Consider the following 18,786-nt stretch of genomic DNA (forward strand, 5'->3'; position numbering starts at 1 on the left):
GCACCCAGAAGTTAAATCCTTTCACTCTGGTTTCATGGGCGACATTAGGAGACACTCTGGAGCGTGCTGTCATTACTGTCTGAAATGTTATCGCGTCTCTCTGGTTGTCTAAATATAAACCCTCTGGTCTTCTCGTGCAGCCAAGTTATTCTCATATCTATGGAAGTTTTTATTGGACTTTATTAGTTGTAACCACAGAAGACATTCCACAAATGTCTGATCTGCAAATATTTCACTATCCACAAACATTTATTTTTGTATTTTTGTTGTGTAAAGTCACATTAACAAAAAAACAGGGCGATTTGCAAATACACATAACTTACTCTGTAAATATATATTTTAAGGTTTACATGTAAAGTGATAAACACACATTTGTGGACCTCGTTTGTGGGTAGTGAAATATTTGCAGATCATGGTACATATTTGTGAATTGTCTTCTGTGGATTACAACTATTATCTACAGATCTGCTGCGGTACCAATCGGACAAAACTCTGTAAACAAACAGGAGGAAAGTTACAAATGTCACGTGGCTCACAAATCCACAGGAAGCGATCTGCAAATGCACAAATAGATGCACAAATGTGTAGAAATCACTTTACATGTAAACCTTAAAATACGTATTTACAGAGTAAGTTATGCGTATTTTCAAATCGCCCTGTATTTTTGTGGATGTGACTTTACACAACATAAATACAGAAATACATGTTTGTGTGTAGTGAAATATTTGAATGTCTTCTGTGTATTACAACTAATAAAGTCCAATAAAAACTTCCATACATATTCACCTCATTCATCACACATGGAGCTTTAAGTTTTTACTCATCAGTTATTTAATGTTGTTGATCAAGTGCAATATTGTTTTGGAAAGTCTTTCCCAGCTGAACATGGGAACCCAATCTGGATCCGTTACGCACTGGCGGCACGTGTTAATACCGGACATTTCTGACAGCCCGAGGCCAATAAATCACACTCTGACAGATCGAGGCACGGGGTCCACGTGATCCCAAAACGGGGTCAGTGCCACTGATCCGTTCCTGGACACCTACTAGAAATGTTTTAATGCTTCCTAGAAGAACCACAGTGCTATTATTATCATTGATATATGTTGGTATCTTTTCTGAGAGAAATAAGTAGAATATTTATAGTAATTATCTCATTTTATTCATCTTTACTTTTTCAGTTAAAGAGGATCTTTGTGCCTTTTCCTTTCCTTTAGTGTGTTGTATCGTTTTTTGTGTATGTAAAAGTTCTGCAAAGTTAGAAAAGCCCAAAGTCCACACCTAAGGGAGTTACTCTACCCCACATAAAAACGCTGCTCCTGAACTGCCTGTAACGCCTCACTTTAAGTCCCGCTTTTTCTTTCGTAACATGGTGATGTCACCAAGGAACACATTTGCATAATGGCTAGTTTGGCAGGCCCTCAAACAAAGCTAGTTAGAGCAGAGCTGGAGCGGAGTCCGAAGAGTTTGGTTGACCAATCACGGAAGGTGCTTTTTGGGAGGGCGGCGCAGAAACTCAAACAGAGCGTTTCAGAGCGAGGGTGAAAAGATTAGAAACATTAAAACATGTAAACATGTTCTTGTAGTAACCCAAAATACAAGTATGAACCTGAAAATAAGCACAATAGGCCCTCTTTAATACAGCTGAGGATAAAATGCTCTTCCGAATATTTTGGAAGTAAATGGACTGGACTACAACAACAGCTCCTAGCGTCTGGTTCAAATGCAGCCAACTTATTAGATGAGTATGTGTCAGCAAAGGGAGACCAGCTGACCAAGTCCAGCTGCCTCAGCTTCAGTGAATCTGAAACTCAACTCTCTGTCCTGACAGAGACTTGGCTCTCTTTGGATGCTCGGATGAATCTTTCACCTTCACCTTTACACATTCAAGCAGCTCTAATGGTGACCATCTAGCCAAAGAAAAGGTATTCTCAAAGACTGGAAAACACTGGTTGCCTGTGAACTAATAATTGAAAATATTAACATAAATGGGAAGAATCTTAGGGTCTCTTTTTGTAATATCATGACTCAGTTGTACTGCATTTGTATGTATATATAGATTTTTTTTTCTTTCTTTGTTTTGTACTTGTACACTCCTTTTCATGATGAATTGCATTAAACAATCACATGTGGATGATCTATTGCTATGAGCTTTTGTGGGTGTGTATGTGTGTGCGAGCACATGTATATGTAGGTTTTGTGCATACATTTTTGTGTGGTTTATATGTTGGTATCAAAAAAATATGTCATTAAAAGATATTTAAAAAAATGTTATTCAATATGTTCTGCTTTTATGTTCATGATTAGCTTGTGTTGTTGTAAACCTACTGGGTTTTTATACTGTGGAAATGTAACATTTTAAGGTTTTTCTACAATTAAGCCCCAAAAAATAAGTTCTGAGTCACAAACCATTATAGGCCTACATCTAAAAACGACTGCATACTGCAATAAAGTTGACTGGCATGGTGTCTTTTACACATTGTCAGTTTTTTTTTTTTTCCAGTTACGTACATCTAAATAAATGCTGTTGCAGAAATTCTGCGGTGGTTTCAGTGCACTTTAAGGCTGAATCGTCACTTTCACTTCTCATTTTGTTCACTCAGACGTCCAGTTTCCATCTGTCATCCGCACAAATAACAGTTATAACAGTTATCTATAATGGAGCAGCAATTGCCTGAATAACAGTGTAAAGAGCAACGTAATGGAACAAAATGCTCCTTCATACCGTACTGTATATTACACATTTTACCAGTAGACAATTCAAACGCACGGTGGTGCAGTGGTTAGCACTGGCGCCTCACAGCTAGAGGGTCGCAGGTTCAAATCTGGCTTAGGGCCCTTCTGTGTGGAGTTTGCATGTTGTTAGCGTGGGTTTTCTCCGGGTACTCCGGTTTCCTCCCACAGTCCAAAGACATGCAGGTTAGGTTAATTGTTGACTCTAAATTGCCCGTAGGTGTGAATGTGAGTGTGAATGGTTGTCTGTCTCTATGTGTCAGCCCTGTGATGGACTGGCGACCTGTCCAGGGTGTACCCCGCCTTTGCCCAATGTTGGCTGGGATCGGCTCCAGCCCCCCCCCCCCGCGACCCCTAACGGGATAAGCGGTTGCAGATGGATGGATGGATGGATGGACAATTCAAACATGTTTGGTTTAAAAAAACAGAACAAAATCTGCACATGTACAGTACATAATAGCATCTTTATTACACAGAAATATAAAAGTATATATATTTATCACTATCCTGGAGAGAAAGGACCAAGTCAAGAAAACAACTTGTAGACTCAGTTGTAGCAGTTTTCTCGTTGTCATACGAAAGAAAGAAAGACAGAAAGAAAGAAAGAAAGAAAGAAAGAAAGAAAGAGAGAAAAAGAAAGATTTGGAGTCAAGAACAGGAAGGCCACAGTGACGGGTTGCCATAGATTCTGTGCACATATAAGGAAGGGAGGCAAACAGCCGTACATGCTACCACACACACACACACACACACACACACACACACACACACAGACGTGCACACATATTGACTTTTACCTGTGAGGTCCGTTCACTGATTGCATTCCTCAAACCCTGTCTTTACCCTTCACCTGCTGCCAAAAGAGCACCATAAACATCAGATGCACACAGATGGATCTCAGTTTCGATTTGGGGGGATGCGACCAGCACAGCTGTTTCTTGAGGTTTCTGGAGTCGTGGTGCAAAAGTGCAAAAGCAATAAAACAAAAAAAGGTAAAATAATGTGTTTTGGTCCAGAAGGCAATACTCTTCATTTGAAAGATATCACAGATAGGCGTGTTCATGCAGTGACGTGTGCTTTTCTTTGCATTTCATTTGCAGCCAAATATCACAGGGCAGTTTTGAATGTTGTCAAAGAAATTGTTTGACATTGTTGGAAATATGCTTCTTTGCTCTCTTGCTGAGAGTTAAATGAGAAGATTGATACTACTCTCACATCTGTATGGTAAGTATAAAGCTACAGCCAGTAGATGGTTAGCTTAGCTTAGCATAAAGACTGCTGAATGTAGATTGGCTCCATCAAAAGGTAACAAAATCAGCCTACCCAGCTCCTGTAAAGCACAATAATTAACATATTATCTTTTTATTACTTAATCAGAAGGTATGAAAGTGACAACTTGTGGTTTTTAGGGGAATAGAGTGCTGCAGGGATGACGTATTTTTGTAGGCCATCCCGGAAGTTAGAATCGCACGGGTTCCCTTTAGACAAAAAGCCAATCGGATTTTGGATTATTGCAGAAAACAAGCTCTGTGGCAAACAAACGTTTATGATACTTACACGTTTTGTTCAGCAAGACAACGAGGCTGTAAAGGCAGACGTGTCGGCGTAATGGCGTTTAGTAGTTTCATTTAGCCACTTGTTAGCAACCGCCTTTTTTAAGACACGTAAAAGGTTCAAAATTCACGAGTGGGATATTTACTGACATATTTTATATCGTAGAACAAAATATTAAAATCTCTTCAGCTTGTGTTAACCACAGACCTGATTTCAGGCATCTAACTAAAATTGCATTAAAAAAAAACATTGACTTCGAGACGAGGGAACCGGAAGTGCAAAACTGCTAACTCATTTCCGGGTTTTAAGATTCATTCCTGCAGCACCCTTTATGTGCCGGACTATTTCTTGGTCGGGAGCAGTGACTTTCTGAAGACTTGTTGTCATTGAAAACCACAAATTGACATTTTTAGATATAACGTTAATTAGTGAGCTTTAGAGGCTTTGGACCAAGCCAGGCTAGCGGTTTCCCTCTGTTTCCAGTCTTTATGCTAAGCTAAGCTAATTAGCTGCTGGCTATAGCTTCATATTTAGCGTACAGATATGAAAGTTGCATTGATCTTCTCATCTAACTCCCAGCAATAAAGCAAATAATATCCCAAAATGTCCGACTATTCCTTTAAATAGCACCTATAGTATCAGTAATTGTCTTGTTGGTTAGACTTAATTAAACTGATAAGGGAAGAATCATGATGTGCTTATAGTTTTAGCCTCCCAACAGGTGGAATATTTGACTGCAAATTAAAAAATTATGACACTAAGAAAAAAAGGTCAAGGAAATATGTCCAATTGCCAGTGCTGTTAACGGCTGATGCTTCAAAAATCCTCCGCCTGCAGTGTACCATAGAAACATCAAGCTCAGTGTGTCAAACAACCTCAATGCTAATGATGTGCGTCAAAGTATAGGCTCTGATCAGCCCAAGTGCTAACCTTAATCTTGCCCGTAGAAGAAGTCATGATCCGGCCAAAACAACCTCACTTTACAAAAATGTCCCTAATATGAAGGTCTAAAACTGCAGTCCTCACATGGATGGAAAACAAACACTCACACACACACACACACACACACACACACAGATAGGAGGCGAAGGCCGCAGAGTTGTCACGGACCAGCACAGAGGTCGTCTGAACCAACCGGGCTACGAAGGTCGAGTTCCAAGTTTCCTTCACACTTAGAAACAAAAAGTACCGGCGAGGTCGCCACGGCAGTCTCATCGTTGCGTAACCGTGGCAACGCACTGCCAGTCAGTACCGGTGGCACAGCAAGCTTCGACAAGACAGCAGTAAATATAACAAGAGAAGCCTCTTTGAAAGAAAAATAAAGAAGTAAACGCAGGATAAGGCGGCGTCAGAGGGGGCGGGGGGAGGTGGCTGATTCCATGGTACTGTATTGTTGCTGATGTTGATCGCGTCGATCATTTTGGCACAAACTTTGTTTTGGCTGAAGTGTCTCGGCCAACAGCGAGAATGTTTTCAAATGTTGGTCTCCGATGTGGGGATTAGGAGGATGCTTTAGTCTTCATTTCGACAGGTTCTTCTTTATGTGCTCTACTTCCATCTGTCGAACAAAGACAGACGTAGTGGGATTTAATTTCTTGTACAGTTAAAGACATTAAGCTGCTGCTCTTAAAATCCTTCCTGGATGAGGTTACAGTAGCGTTACTAGAGAATTAATTAATTATGTTCATATTAGTCTGCTGATCTAGTAGCGTTACTAAAGAATTAATTAATTATGTTCATATTAGTCTGCTGATTATTTTTTTTCAATTAATCCGTTAATTATTTAGTCTACAAAATGTCACAATTTTCTCCTAATAGCTTGTTTTTTCCTGACCAAAATCATAAAGTATTAAATTTATATTGATACATTACAGAAAAAAAAATCTTGTATATATGTCTTAAATTATTATTCAATTATTAAAATGAATAATATATTAATATACTTAATATTCTGTCAATTAACTGATTGAATCTGTAAATAAGTTTTTTTGGCAAGGGTCTTTTTTATTAGTAATCTTTAGGAATTTGATCCTGCAAACTACAGTATGTTCTGTATTATATTGTGCTGTGGTACTGGTTTAATTTTAATCCAGTCAGCATCTGGAGTAAATTGTTCGTCTAACCAGCGGTGAGGTAGAAAAGTAACACTAGATTAGATTAAATTAAATTAGGGTGTTTTGCAGCCGCAAAAGAAACATTTCAGGTTTTACAGAAAAAAGCCAGTTTAAAATAACAACATTAAACATTAAATATAACATATAATGTATGTATATAATATTATATAATATAACATATACTAATAATATTGGAGCCTTTAAGTTTATTGCCAATAAAAGGTGTACCTTGTTAGTATTGATTATATTTCACAGACAGGCCTACAATATTTTACAGTTTGGATGGCTGACACATCACAAATGGATTAAATAGAATTATTGACATCTAGTGATACTAATGCCAGCTGGAAGGGGATTTATCTAGAACAACTTGGCATCTTGCTCAAGGGCATATGGCATTCAAGGCTACTGGAAGGTCCCTCTAACTTCTTGGCAAAGGCGAGTCAAGTTCTTTCGCAACAAACTGGAAGAAAACATTTCTTCATATGGACCTCATGTGGGTGTCCACATGATTGTCCACATAGTATGTCAATCACTTGTGCATATAATAAACAAAGCATTATTCATAACCTCTGTGTGTGTATACTATATACTGTATTTTTTAATTTATTTTTAAGTTTTTCTTGGGTACTAAATCAGATTTTTGTGCTGTTTTAGTTCACTTCTGGGGCATTTCTCCTAGAAAGCTAAATAAATTAAACACTAATGTAAACCCAATATATACTGTATGTATTAAATATATATACTAAGATTTCAGAACATGTTTTGTTCGTTTGTTCCATAAACAAATATCTCACCTGTAAACTAACACGAATCTTCTTCTCGTCATCCAGCGCGTTGGTTAACTGTTTCATCTCCTGCCTGAAATACAACACAAACACATCATGACTCTGATACTCATGCATGCTTGTACACACACACACATGTATAATAATAAACTTTAATTACAATATTTATTTTACATTTTCACCTTTAAACATTATGTTGGGGGTTCTGGATAGAAATTGTCCCCAGATAGTAAATACAATTATTCTTTTGGGTAAAATATTTATATTCAGAGCTCAATGAAGAACTCATCTGAATCTAAGTTTCTTAAAAAATACATTACGGAGACAATTTCTTTTGTAAAAAATAATTGCTACAAAACCACCAAAATGTAGCACAACACAACATGAAATGGAAAAACTTTTGCCCTAGTGAAAAGTGGGACTATATAAAATATTAAATATGCTCTACCTGTCATATGTATATTTTAGTTTCTAAATGTATCGGTACTGTCAACCTAATTATTTTATTATTGAATTACTGAAGAGATCCTATTAATTTTATTTTTTTTTCTCTGGATATCTATTTATTTATTATTTTCCTTTTGTCTAGGTGTTTGCTTTACTTTTTCCTTTTTGTGTATTTTGCCTGTATTAAAATGAATAAATAAATACATATAATATATATATATATATATATATATTATTTATTATTATTATTTATTTTTATAATTATTTATACAGCACTTTTCAAAACAAAGTTACAAAGTGCTTTACATGGCTGAACCAGGATTAAAACATTTTAGGATTGCAATGATCCAAATAAAAAGTGTAGAGTTAAATAATAAAATTTCAATGTATTTAAATACCCACAATAATATAAGATAAAAACAACAGATTAGACGTTTTGGAAATAAAAACCAGTCAGCTAGTATTACTAAAAGTTAAGTTTTGAGAAGCGATTTAAAAGATGTCACTGACTCCAGGTCTGTATATATACTGTACGTATGACGTACCTGTGCTGGCTCTTCAGCAGTTCTACGGAGGACCTCAGGTCTCTCAGCTGGTTCCTGAGTTCCTCCAGTGTCGGGGGGGTCAGAGGTGAGTGCCGGAGCTCGGGGGAGGGGCTCAGACCCGAGGAGGAAGACGGGGACGAAGGGCGATGGCCGGCGTTTGGCGGGATCAGGACTGAGGGCTTGGGTGGCAGTGGTGCTTTATTGTCAGGTGCCTGAAGGCAAATGTAAACACACATCAGTGATATTAACAATTTAGGAATTATTAATGTTTTCCCCAAATACCCAAAATATAACCTGGTGGTTCTGCTTTGGTTTTATGACTCTAAAGAGCTTCAAGTAAAGTTAGGAATCCAGATTACAGCAAAAATATATGAGTTTGTGGTGAGACTTTACGGAAAATAAGTCCTTTGAAGTGCTGAGAAAAATAGAAATTATAACATTTACAATTTAAGGCCAAAATTCATGTGTTGAGGAAGACTTGAATTGTTAAAATTGTAACATAAATCAAGAAAAAAATGCATTTCTTACTCATGATCAATTATTATTGAACCCCTCTGTGATGAAATATAAACTTAACATTACCTAAAAAATCATTTTGTCATCTGTTAACAAACTGTTGAATCATAATTGAGTGTTTATGAGGAACCAAAACCAGCATGTAGTTTTAACAGGGTCAGAAAGATGAAAATCTGTGACGTGGCGCCCTCTGTTGGATGAAATAAATAGTGAACAGTGAAGGTGGCCTTACAGAGATGTTGGGGACTCCTTTCCTCTGGAAAACCTCTACAGGTCTGGAGGGGACAGGCTCCGGCTCCTCCTTCCCTTTGTCCTTCTCCTTCCTGTCCTCCACTACTGGTGATTCCAGGTCGATGCTGGACAGGGAAGACTGCAAGAGAGGCAGTGATGGTCTTATTTATTCAGTGCAAACTAAGTCTGTGGCTTTCTCAAGTACTCTACAGATACTTATATTTCATCATAATCCATTAAAACAGCTCCCTGCATTTCACACTGCTCATTCTGCATAACGAGTACTTTTACTTTTGGTACTTAAAGTATATTTTGTTGTTAATACTTTTGTACTTTTAACTCGACTAATAAATTCTTTAGCCCTACTACAAACACACTTACGGGTGTGATGATCTGCGAGCGAGGCCGGCGGTCTTGGACTCTCGGCCGCGTCGCCGTCGGATGACTCAGCTTCTCAGTTGATGCCGGCACCGCGTCGAGGTCCACGTCTGCACAAACACACACCACAAACACAAACACAACCTTCATCATCCTCATCAACAGGTAAAGTTTCACCTGAGACAAAAAGAGAGAGAGAGAGACAGCGCTCTCTCTGGCAGTTAACTGAGGCACCATATCTGGATCTCAATGGGTCGATGCTCCTGTCAGTCAAACTCACCAGCGTCCTGTGACCTGTCAGGGGCAGAATCTGGTGTCGAAGCCCCGCCCTCAGACTTGGGGCTTTCACACCTGGGCAGGTAAACCATACAACAACATTAGGCTCTATTCGCTCATGAGTATATGGGATTTGTTTTCGCCTGTGTTTGCGTGTATGTGTGTGTGTACTGACGCTAGAGTGGGCGGTCTCTCAGGACGCCGCGGGGGTTGGGAGGAAGAGGAGGTGCTTGTCTTTGGGGGGAGGGGTTTCTTGGGAAGGAGAGATGGGAGGGAGGGCTTGGGGATGTCTCCAAGTTTCACCTCTTCACCTACACACACAAAATCATACAACACACACGGATGTTCACAGTGAAAAATAACTCAAAATACAGACATTTTGAACAACATAAATAAACACATGGACACACAGACATGCATAATAAGGTGAGGGCAGGGTAGGAGTACAAGGGATGAAGGTAAAGGAACTGAATCTGACCCGAGAGGACGAAAGCAAAACCAAGGAAGGTTGTTAAAGAATAAAAACAGAAGAAGAAGAAGAAGGTCTGGAGTCGCCCACGGCTGCGAGGGAAACAAGAAGCAAAGAAAAAAATTGGAGGTCGACGAAGACGAAAGAGGATCAGGAAGATCAGGTCAAAGTGGTAGCAGCAGCAGCAGCAGCAGTAGTAGTGATTTATAAGTATGCATGAAAAAAATTGGAGGTCGACGAAGACGAAAGAGTATCAGGAAGATCAGGTCAAAGTGGTACATTAATTCTAACTATTAATAAGTCATTATTCATTTGTTTTGTATTAATACGATATAAAGAGACAACTGGAAGCTTGTGTTTGATCCACACCACAGTGCTCAAAGCTTCCTGTTGCACACAGAGTGATGTTGACAGCGTTTCTTCATTCAAAGCTTTGTTCTTTCGCTTTACAACCGAGGACAAACATGCTGCTAGTGATTTCTCTAATGCTCCTGTTTCAACAGAAACCTGCTGCATGTTTGGCTCCATCAAACATCCCCATTGTCCTGTTTCACGCTGATATCCAACCTCCGTTTTATGCTTTGAAGCTGTCCAGCGAATCAAAGTGCTGGATTAGTAATATTAAGCGTGTTAGTTAGTGATCTGTCCATTGCCAGCTGAGCAGATCAGCAGAAATTTGCAGGCCGAAGGTGGGCCGAGCAGGGCCAAAGTGGTCTAGACTGTACCTCGATCCGGGTCTCTCTGTGGCAGATGTTCAGGTCGCTCAGGAGGAACCCTCTTGAGATCCGACTTTCTCTCTACAGGTCAGAGTTTTTTACAGGTTTCTCTCTCTTTCTCTCTCAGAACATAAAAATACTATAAAGAGAGGAGAGAAATAAGAGGTTACTGTACCTGCGGTGTGTTTCGCTGACGGTGCACTGGGAGGAGGCGGTTTCTTTGGTCTCTGGAAACACACAGAAAACACGTTAAAAATGTATCACGTCTTTGAGGCGTTTCTAGGTTTCTAAAATCACAGCAAACATACAAAATTACCTCTTTCTCCGCTTCTAGCAGCTTGACAAAGTTATCTGGGAAAACACCTTGCCTTCCCCCGATCTCCCCCTTCCACCAGCCTGCATCAGCACACTCCTGGAACAAAGGACAGCAAAGTGTTTGGTCTCAACTGCTCTTTAATGCTTGTTAAGTGTATTTAATGTGCACCTGCATGCAAATTGTTTTGCACAAACAAATCAAACTAACCAAATGATGCAGGAATCAAAGCAGGTGGCACACCCACACACACCGACTTACCTTGGTGATAATGTTGATGATTTCTCCCTCTTTGAGTGACATCTCATCTTCATTTTGTGCTTCATATGGAAAGAGAACTTTACAAAGCTCCCGCCCTGCCAATCAAATTTAAAACAAAGTCAAATAAGAAAATTAAAGAACTGAGAAACAAGAGAGTGTAGGAGGTTTTCACTAAGAGTTGAAGGTACGACGTGTGAATTTGCTTTTAGTGAGATGTTTGTTACAAGTTTTAACCGAAACCAAATAATTTAGAAAAAAGCAGATTATTTTAAGCAGATTTTGGCCACACTGAACACCATAGTTTACAGTAAATAAAGTCATCTTGTGAGAAGGACCGATCAGAAGATTTTTCAGTAACATAAATTAGAGAAAATAAGGAAGAAATGTCACAGTGGGTTACAGTAAAAAACAAATAGCAGTTATATTAAAGAATGCTTGAGTTGCAAAAGGTAGTTTTACCTTTTCACTACCCTCAATCCCACTACGACCCAAAGTTTTCTTTTTGCACTATAACTTGCATATTACACTGATATTGCAAATACTGTATATGTTCTTTGTGTGTATGTATTGAATTTTCTTTTTTCTATTTATTCTGTAAGTGCTACTTGTATAATATGTAGTCCTATATAAAGTAGGACCTATTTTGTTTTATTGTATTCTAATTTAAATATTTGAATATTTGTTTACGACTGCATTTCATTGTGTAATCCTGTTTTGTATAATGGCAATAAACAGTAGCTGAACCTTGGAACCTTTTAAAATCAACCACATGTTTTTGTATTATTGTTTGTTTGTTTTTTTAAATCAGTTTCCCCTACTTTAATATTCAAAATAAATACCAATCAATTCCTAGATTTTTGTTTGAAAAATATAATCAGTGAATAATTAAAACTAAAAATTGTGTATTCAGTTACTGTAAAATATAAGACGGACACTGAGAAACCCTTTATCGTAGTATGGCTTTAACACAATATTTAACAAACTATGTTCATGTACAATAAATATAAAAGGAAATTGAGAAGAATATTAAATCATTTCCTGATCATATATGTAGAGCTTGAAATTCATATTATCCTTTTTACAACATTCATGTTTGCTTATTGTTTTGTCATCTGGATTTGAGTTTCATTCAACACAGCTTGTTAATGCAATATTCTCGCATCCAACTCGTCAATGTCAGAGTTTTCCACAAGCACCTGAACACATCATCAAGGAAGTATTTTCAAAGCGGTGGCTTCAAACAATTACATTTCATCACTGTGACAAAGGAAAGCTTTTGCACGAAAGATGGGAAGTGATCTAAACACTTTGGTATGCTTTGGAAACTGGTCGCATGTTCACAAGTTTCTTATGTCATTTATATTGTTGTCTCTGTTAGAATGATCTGTTTATAAGAGTGAGGCTGTAACATCTCACCTTTGGCTTTGCCGTCAGGTTCAGTCTTCATGGTTTCCGGAGTAACGCTCGCTGCTTTCCCCTCGTTGGCCTGCAGTGAAGGACAGATGGAAGAAAACTGTTAGTTTCACGTGCAAATCTCAACTGCAGATGCACCAACATCTGCAGCAGATGACGTCATTTTGTAACCAGCGATGCAAGTTATGTGTTTGTAGTGTGTGTAACCGCTCTGTTTTGGTCTGGGACTTCCTGTGCCAGGCTGAGTTTAACCGACGTCTCGAGAGAATATGGTGCCCTGGTTTGAGTCAGCTGTGGTTGATGTGATAGTGATAGCAGAGTTTACTCACTGTTAGTGGTGCACAGAAACTCTCTCTCTCTCTGTCCTCCTTGTATAATCGTTGAATGTAGGGCACGTTTGCATGCTAACATTAGCTATTAGAACTTAACTAAAGTGCAGCTGGAGGTCGTGAACCGAAGCATTGGACAAACTTTTAAGTTGAGATAAGATAGAACTTAATTTATCTGGAAGGAAATTGTTGTGCAGAAGTTGCAGTAAAAAGTAGGAATGAGTGCAAGGAGGCTATAAACATATCAGTAAACAGTTATCCCAAATACAACACATACATAATTCCAAAAATATAAACAAGGTTAACGGTGAGTCATCATCCTGAAGGGAACATAGTTAATAAGGCATCTCACTTAAAACCAAAGATTTCATCCTCATGGTGGCACTAGAAGTAAAGTCAGGGGGTCAACAAAGTTAGTAGGATTCATCTTCTGGGGATCATAAATGTTAGTACAAAATGTCATGGCAATCCGTCCAATAGTTGTTGAGATATTTTACTCTCGACCACAGTGGTGGACCAACAGACCGACCAACATTGCCATCACTACAGCAATGCTGCTAGCATGACTTAAAAATCAACTTTCAAATAAAAAAAACAGAACTAGAAAAACAGAATCATGTAGAAATGAACTATTTTCACATATGAAAAGTGTAAAAAATAAAATTCAAAAGACAGAAATAAACAATTAAATGGAAGTAATCACTTCTCTCCAATGAGCAGCACTGTCCCACAGCCCCAATCTAGACAGCTAATTAGAGAGGATGAGATCGGATTTAGCACAAAAGCCACCGAGCTGACTTCATGATGAAGGGTGTGTGTGTGTGTGTGTGTGTTGTATGTGTGTGAGTGTGTGCGTGTGTGTGTGTGTGTGTTTTGTGGTGTAGGTTGTTAAAAGGAGCCGTTGTTTTCCGGCTGGAGTGGATCCCTCGTCAGTGTTTGTGGAACCAGGGTGGCTCTTCCACAGGAAAACACACACACACACTCACAAGACCCGGTCTGTCCCGAACACACACACAGCTCTGTTCTGTTCGGCCCGAGAGAAAAAAAAAACAACCTTCCACACCACCTCCCCCGCCAGCTTCTCTCTCTCTCTCTCTCTCGCTCTCTCTCTCTCTGTACACACTTCCCCTTCTCCTTCTCTTCTCTAATGAGACCCATGTGGTGCCACAAGCATTGAGACATCATTACAACATCACAGACGTTTCCATGTATCACATGTTTCTAGGCCTCTTATAGGCAAGTTTTCAGATGCTTCACTTAAATAAAAGCACTAATACCACACTGTAAAAATACTTAGTTACTTAAGCCCTCTCTTGAAAATGTTACTCAAGTAAAAATATGTAAGTATAATAAGGAAAATGTACGCAAATTATCAAAAGCAAAAGTACCCAATGGAGAGAGATGCCCCCTGTGAGTGTGTGTGTGTGTATATATATATATATATATATATATATATATATGTATAAATAGTATATTATTACACAGATTTGATGAATACTTGATTCTGATTGGTCAATCACGGCGTCCTAAGGTCTGTTATTTCTTTATAACAGACTGTTGCTATGTATAACAGACCGTTGCTATGGCCGCAGTTCTGATGATGCATCGCCCTGTCTGGGTTTATTTCACAACAATGACCGGCTCGCTGTACATTATCCTATACATATAGTATATTATTATTACATATGCCTAATGAGAAATAACTTTAAGCTGTTATTAAAACAGACACTGATTTTTTGATAATTTACGAATCAGCTAAATGATTAATTGACTAATCGTTTAGGCTAAATTTTTTATATACTGTCATGTTTTAAAAGTTCCTCAGATTTTTTTTTGTATGTAAAATCTTGATTTGTAAAGTAACTAGAAACTATTAATGTAAACTAAATGTTTAGTGGAGTAAAAAGTACAACATTGCCCTCTGAAATGCAGTGGAGTAGAAGTGTAATGAAATAGAAATAGTCAAGAAGAGTAAATGAACTTAGTTACATTCCACCACTGCTGATGGGCAACAGGGATTGACCAATAACAGTTGATACCAATAGGGACACGACTATTTTTGGAAGGACCCAGACAGACATTTTTAAACTTTCACTTCTAGTTTCAAAAAGAACAAGGGAAATATTTTCTCATTTAGTGCAGGTGCATCTGCAGCTGCATTTCCTGTACAGTATTGTACATCTGGCTGCTTCAAAGAATTGTAAACCAAAGTGTGGCCAGACGCAGGAAATGGAAAGTATAAAGCATACACAGCGTCAGATTTTTGAAATTACCGTAGCTTTCACAAGGAAAGTGTCGGTGCATTTGAACACACTAAAGTGGTATTTATGATTTCGTAAGAGAAAGTAGTCATGACTGATGTTTTTAAAGAATCAAGCATGTGGAGGTGACTTTTTTAATGACCCAATAAAAACAGTTTTAACAAAACAACCTGTAAACCCAACATCAACATACTAAAGTCTTTATGGCAAATATGTTAGCAAACAGTTGCATATTTACACTTTGCCTATCTGCAGTTTGGTGCTGAGCAGGTGATGTACAACTGACGCCGGACATGAAACAACGCTGATGAGAGTGGTGAGAATTAACCAAAACAGTGAAGCTGAAGGCCTCGAAACCAAAACAATGAGCTAAAAGACACTAAGTGTGCTTTCACAAGCCATAGTTTGACTAGTCCGAATTAGAGTGAGATTTATCCTTTTGGTTTGTTTTCAATTTAGTCTGGTTCGGTTTCACGGTGTTCAAATTAAAGTGGTGCTACACCAGAATGCTGCGTGTGGTACTAAATATCAACCAGAGCATATTAGCAACAAGCATCTGTACGAGGGACTACCAAGGCTAAGTGAGAAAGTGGCAGCCAGGAGAATGAGACATGCCGGTCACTGCCAAAGACATCAAGAACTCCCAGCAAGCATGCTGGTGCATCGATCACGGGGACGTCCCACACCAACATACTGTACATGGACGTACTGAGGACAGATGCAGGAGTGGAGAGTGCTGGCGACCTAGCCAGATGTATGGAGGACCGAGATAGCTTGAAGCTCCTCTGGAAAGCCTGTCTGAGGTCGACCCTGTACGCACGAATCCCTTCTCCTCCAGTTTATGACTTTATAAACATCACTATTTTCGTTGACTTTATTTAGCATATTCTGTATGTTCTCTTTTGCCCAGATGTCAAGCAAACATCAGTCAGTCCTCTCCCACTCATGTTAACCTGTCGATTACAGGTGTCCATCTCAACAAATGCCCACACAGGCAGCCTGTAATCCCCTGCAGTTTGGTTAACATCCTTAAATTGGGTGAGATTACACTCTCACTGCAATCACACCTCAACAGGGTTCATTTGGAAACGGTACAGACCACCTCTCGCGAGCGTTCTCCAACCGGTTGTTTTGGTCTGCACCTCAGTACGATTACTGCATTCACAACTGCCCAAATGAACCGCACTAGAGTTTGATAAAAACAGACTAAATGTAGGCTTGTGAAAGTGCCCTTAAATACTCTCTAGAGCTGAAGAGGGATAATAATTTGGATATAATATATTGATGATATAAAAACAATTTTTTTTATAGCAGCTTTATGTTTTCTGCCGATTTCTTGTTTCCAGCATGACACTAAATTGCATAAAACAATATTTTCTTGTATTCTGTTTGTCACCTCTCTACAGTATAAAGTATAGACAGTATGTATACTGTATGAAACTACATCACCTTGTTCTCTATTATTAGCAAAATAACTACCTAAAGACGCCAAACACTTCTGTACGCATTGGTGCTTTTTTCTACCGACTGACTGACAATTCCTTCCTTGCAGCTCTCCATTGTTCTGCTGACTGTGAGGAAACAATCACTTTTTTGGCCCAGTTTAATAAATCCACAACAGATTTCTTGGTCCATTGCAAATACAGATTTTGAAATCGCCCGATAACTCAAAGCAGAGGGTGATTTTGATGAGGAAAGTGCTGATATCTTATTTGAAGGGTGGAGGAGAGTTCAGATTAACTGAACTTCCCATCTAAAACAGAACAGACAGTCGGTTAAGAGGCTGATATGTTACATATTAAAAATTAGTCATACAATATTATCCAAGTCACTTCCTGTCAACAGCCACCCCAAAACCTTGAGTAAAATGTGGATATTTTATCAATTTATTCAGTTTTTTCAGCATGTCTTTATGGAGATTCTTCATTTCAGTGGAGAATCCTGCCTCAGGGATGGACTACCCCTCCTAAACTTAACACTGTAGACGTTTGTTTTACATTAAGACTCAGCTGATCACAAGACAGACTGACTTTGACTCACCGCAAAGAAAAAAAAAGTCTGGAGGAAACACTGAAAACTTCCCCTTTTTGCCAGAATGAAAACTAAAACATGTTGAATACAATGTGCAAAACTACTATAGCTGCACATTAGGACTTCAACTTCACCCATTTCACAAACAGCTGACCTTCCTGTTTAATTATAAAGTTGACGTGGCTACACATGAGTCAGCGTCTCGGACGGAGACGCTCTGCTGTCACCTCCTCCAGAGCCTCATTAGGGAGCACAGAGACTCGCCTCACCATAAAGCAACATAACAGCCTCCCGCTCAGCAGGACAGGCTGACAAACATCCTTCAGAACAAACACACTCACTCTCTTACATGTCTGCAGGAGGTACAGGACGACCAATGAGAGGTTTTAAAAGCCTTTTTACATACAGGTTTTTGTTTTCTTTACCTACTTTATATCCATCCTGTGTGTCTCTCACTTTCTTTATCTATTAACTTTAGTGCTGTTTGGCTACTCAGACGGTGACATAAGAGCTTCAGGTTAAGTCTAATTGGTGAGGTTAGCTGATACATCATGCAGAAAGCAGGTTTTTGTAAAGGTTTCTAATTTAGAGAACAAAATAAAGGAAAATAAAATAATTAGTCTGGGTTTTCATAAAGAGTTTTGTGTCTTTTGATGGTGAAATGTGCTTTTAAAGCTGCTAAGTAGGGCTGTGTATTGGCAAAAATCTGGCAATACGATACGTATCATGATACTGGGGTAAGGGTTCAATATATTGCAATACTGTAAGTAAGGTGATATATTGCAATTTCTTTTGATTTTAGGAAAACTGTCATAGTATAAAGAACACACCAGAAATACACCATTTAAGAATAGGCAAAAAGAACACATTTATACTGTATGGTTTTTGCCCCAAACTGCATGTGATTATAATAAAGTAAGCATGTCTGTAAAGGGGAGACTCGTGGGTACCCATAGAACCCATTTTCATTCACATATCTTGAGGTCAGAGGTCAACGGACCCCTTTGAAAATGACAGTTTTTCATCGCCAAAATTTAATTTTCCTTTGTGACAAGCTAGTATGACATAGTTGGTACCAATGGATTCCTTAGGTTTTTTTCTAGTTTCATATGATACCAGTATCTTCACTCTACCTTTAAAACTGAGCCCGCCACAACCTCTGAAAGATCGGATAGCAGTCGGGCCTGACAGCGGGCCGTCTGATTTTTAAATGAATTTGTCAATAGTGTTTTAGAGAATCAATACAGCATCACACAACATAATATCACGATAGTAATGTGTATTTATATTTTCTTACACTCCTCCTGCTAAGACTAATGTTTTTTGGGGAAATACTAAATACTTTTTAATATGTGTTCTCATGTAAATAGTCAAGTTTATGAATATGGTAATAAAAGGTCAGTTCACCGCA

The 18,786-nt window shown here is 38.6% G+C and overlaps 1 protein-coding gene across 3 annotated transcripts in view; it reads right to left on the reverse strand.

Annotated features, from left to right (window-relative positions):
* Positions 1–5,321: 5,321 nt before the first annotated feature.
* The window catches only part of sh3kbp1 (SH3-domain kinase binding protein 1), a 38,489-nt gene continuing 25,024 nt past the window's right edge, over positions 5,322–18,786 (reverse strand). For 2 of the 3 annotated variants that reach the window (XM_074622693.1, XM_074622692.1), the window contains exons 8-19: positions 12,758–12,827; positions 11,342–11,436; positions 11,084–11,179; positions 10,943–10,994; positions 10,777–10,848; positions 9,758–9,893; positions 9,587–9,657; positions 9,310–9,416; positions 8,930–9,067; positions 8,182–8,393; positions 7,199–7,262; positions 5,322–5,845 (exon numbers count right to left, since the gene is read on the reverse strand). In XM_074622693.1, coding sequence (XP_074478794.1) covers positions 5,807–5,845; positions 7,199–7,262; positions 8,182–8,393; positions 8,930–9,067; positions 9,310–9,416; positions 9,587–9,657; positions 9,758–9,893; positions 10,777–10,848; positions 10,943–10,994; positions 11,084–11,179; positions 11,342–11,436; positions 12,758–12,827 — 1,152 coding nt within the window. In that variant the 3' untranslated portion in view covers positions 5,322–5,806. The remainder of the gene's footprint in view (positions 5,846–7,198; positions 7,263–8,181; positions 8,394–8,929; positions 9,068–9,309; positions 9,417–9,586; positions 9,658–9,757; positions 9,894–10,776; positions 10,849–10,942; positions 10,995–11,083; positions 11,180–11,341; positions 11,437–12,757; positions 12,828–18,786) is intronic. The other variant, XM_074622694.1, reaches the window with a different exon arrangement.

This window comes from Sebastes fasciatus, chromosome 21, assembly GCF_043250625.1.
Source record: "Sebastes fasciatus isolate fSebFas1 chromosome 21, fSebFas1.pri, whole genome shotgun sequence".
Classification (NCBI taxonomy): Eukaryota; Metazoa; Chordata; class Actinopteri; order Perciformes; family Sebastidae; genus Sebastes; species Sebastes fasciatus.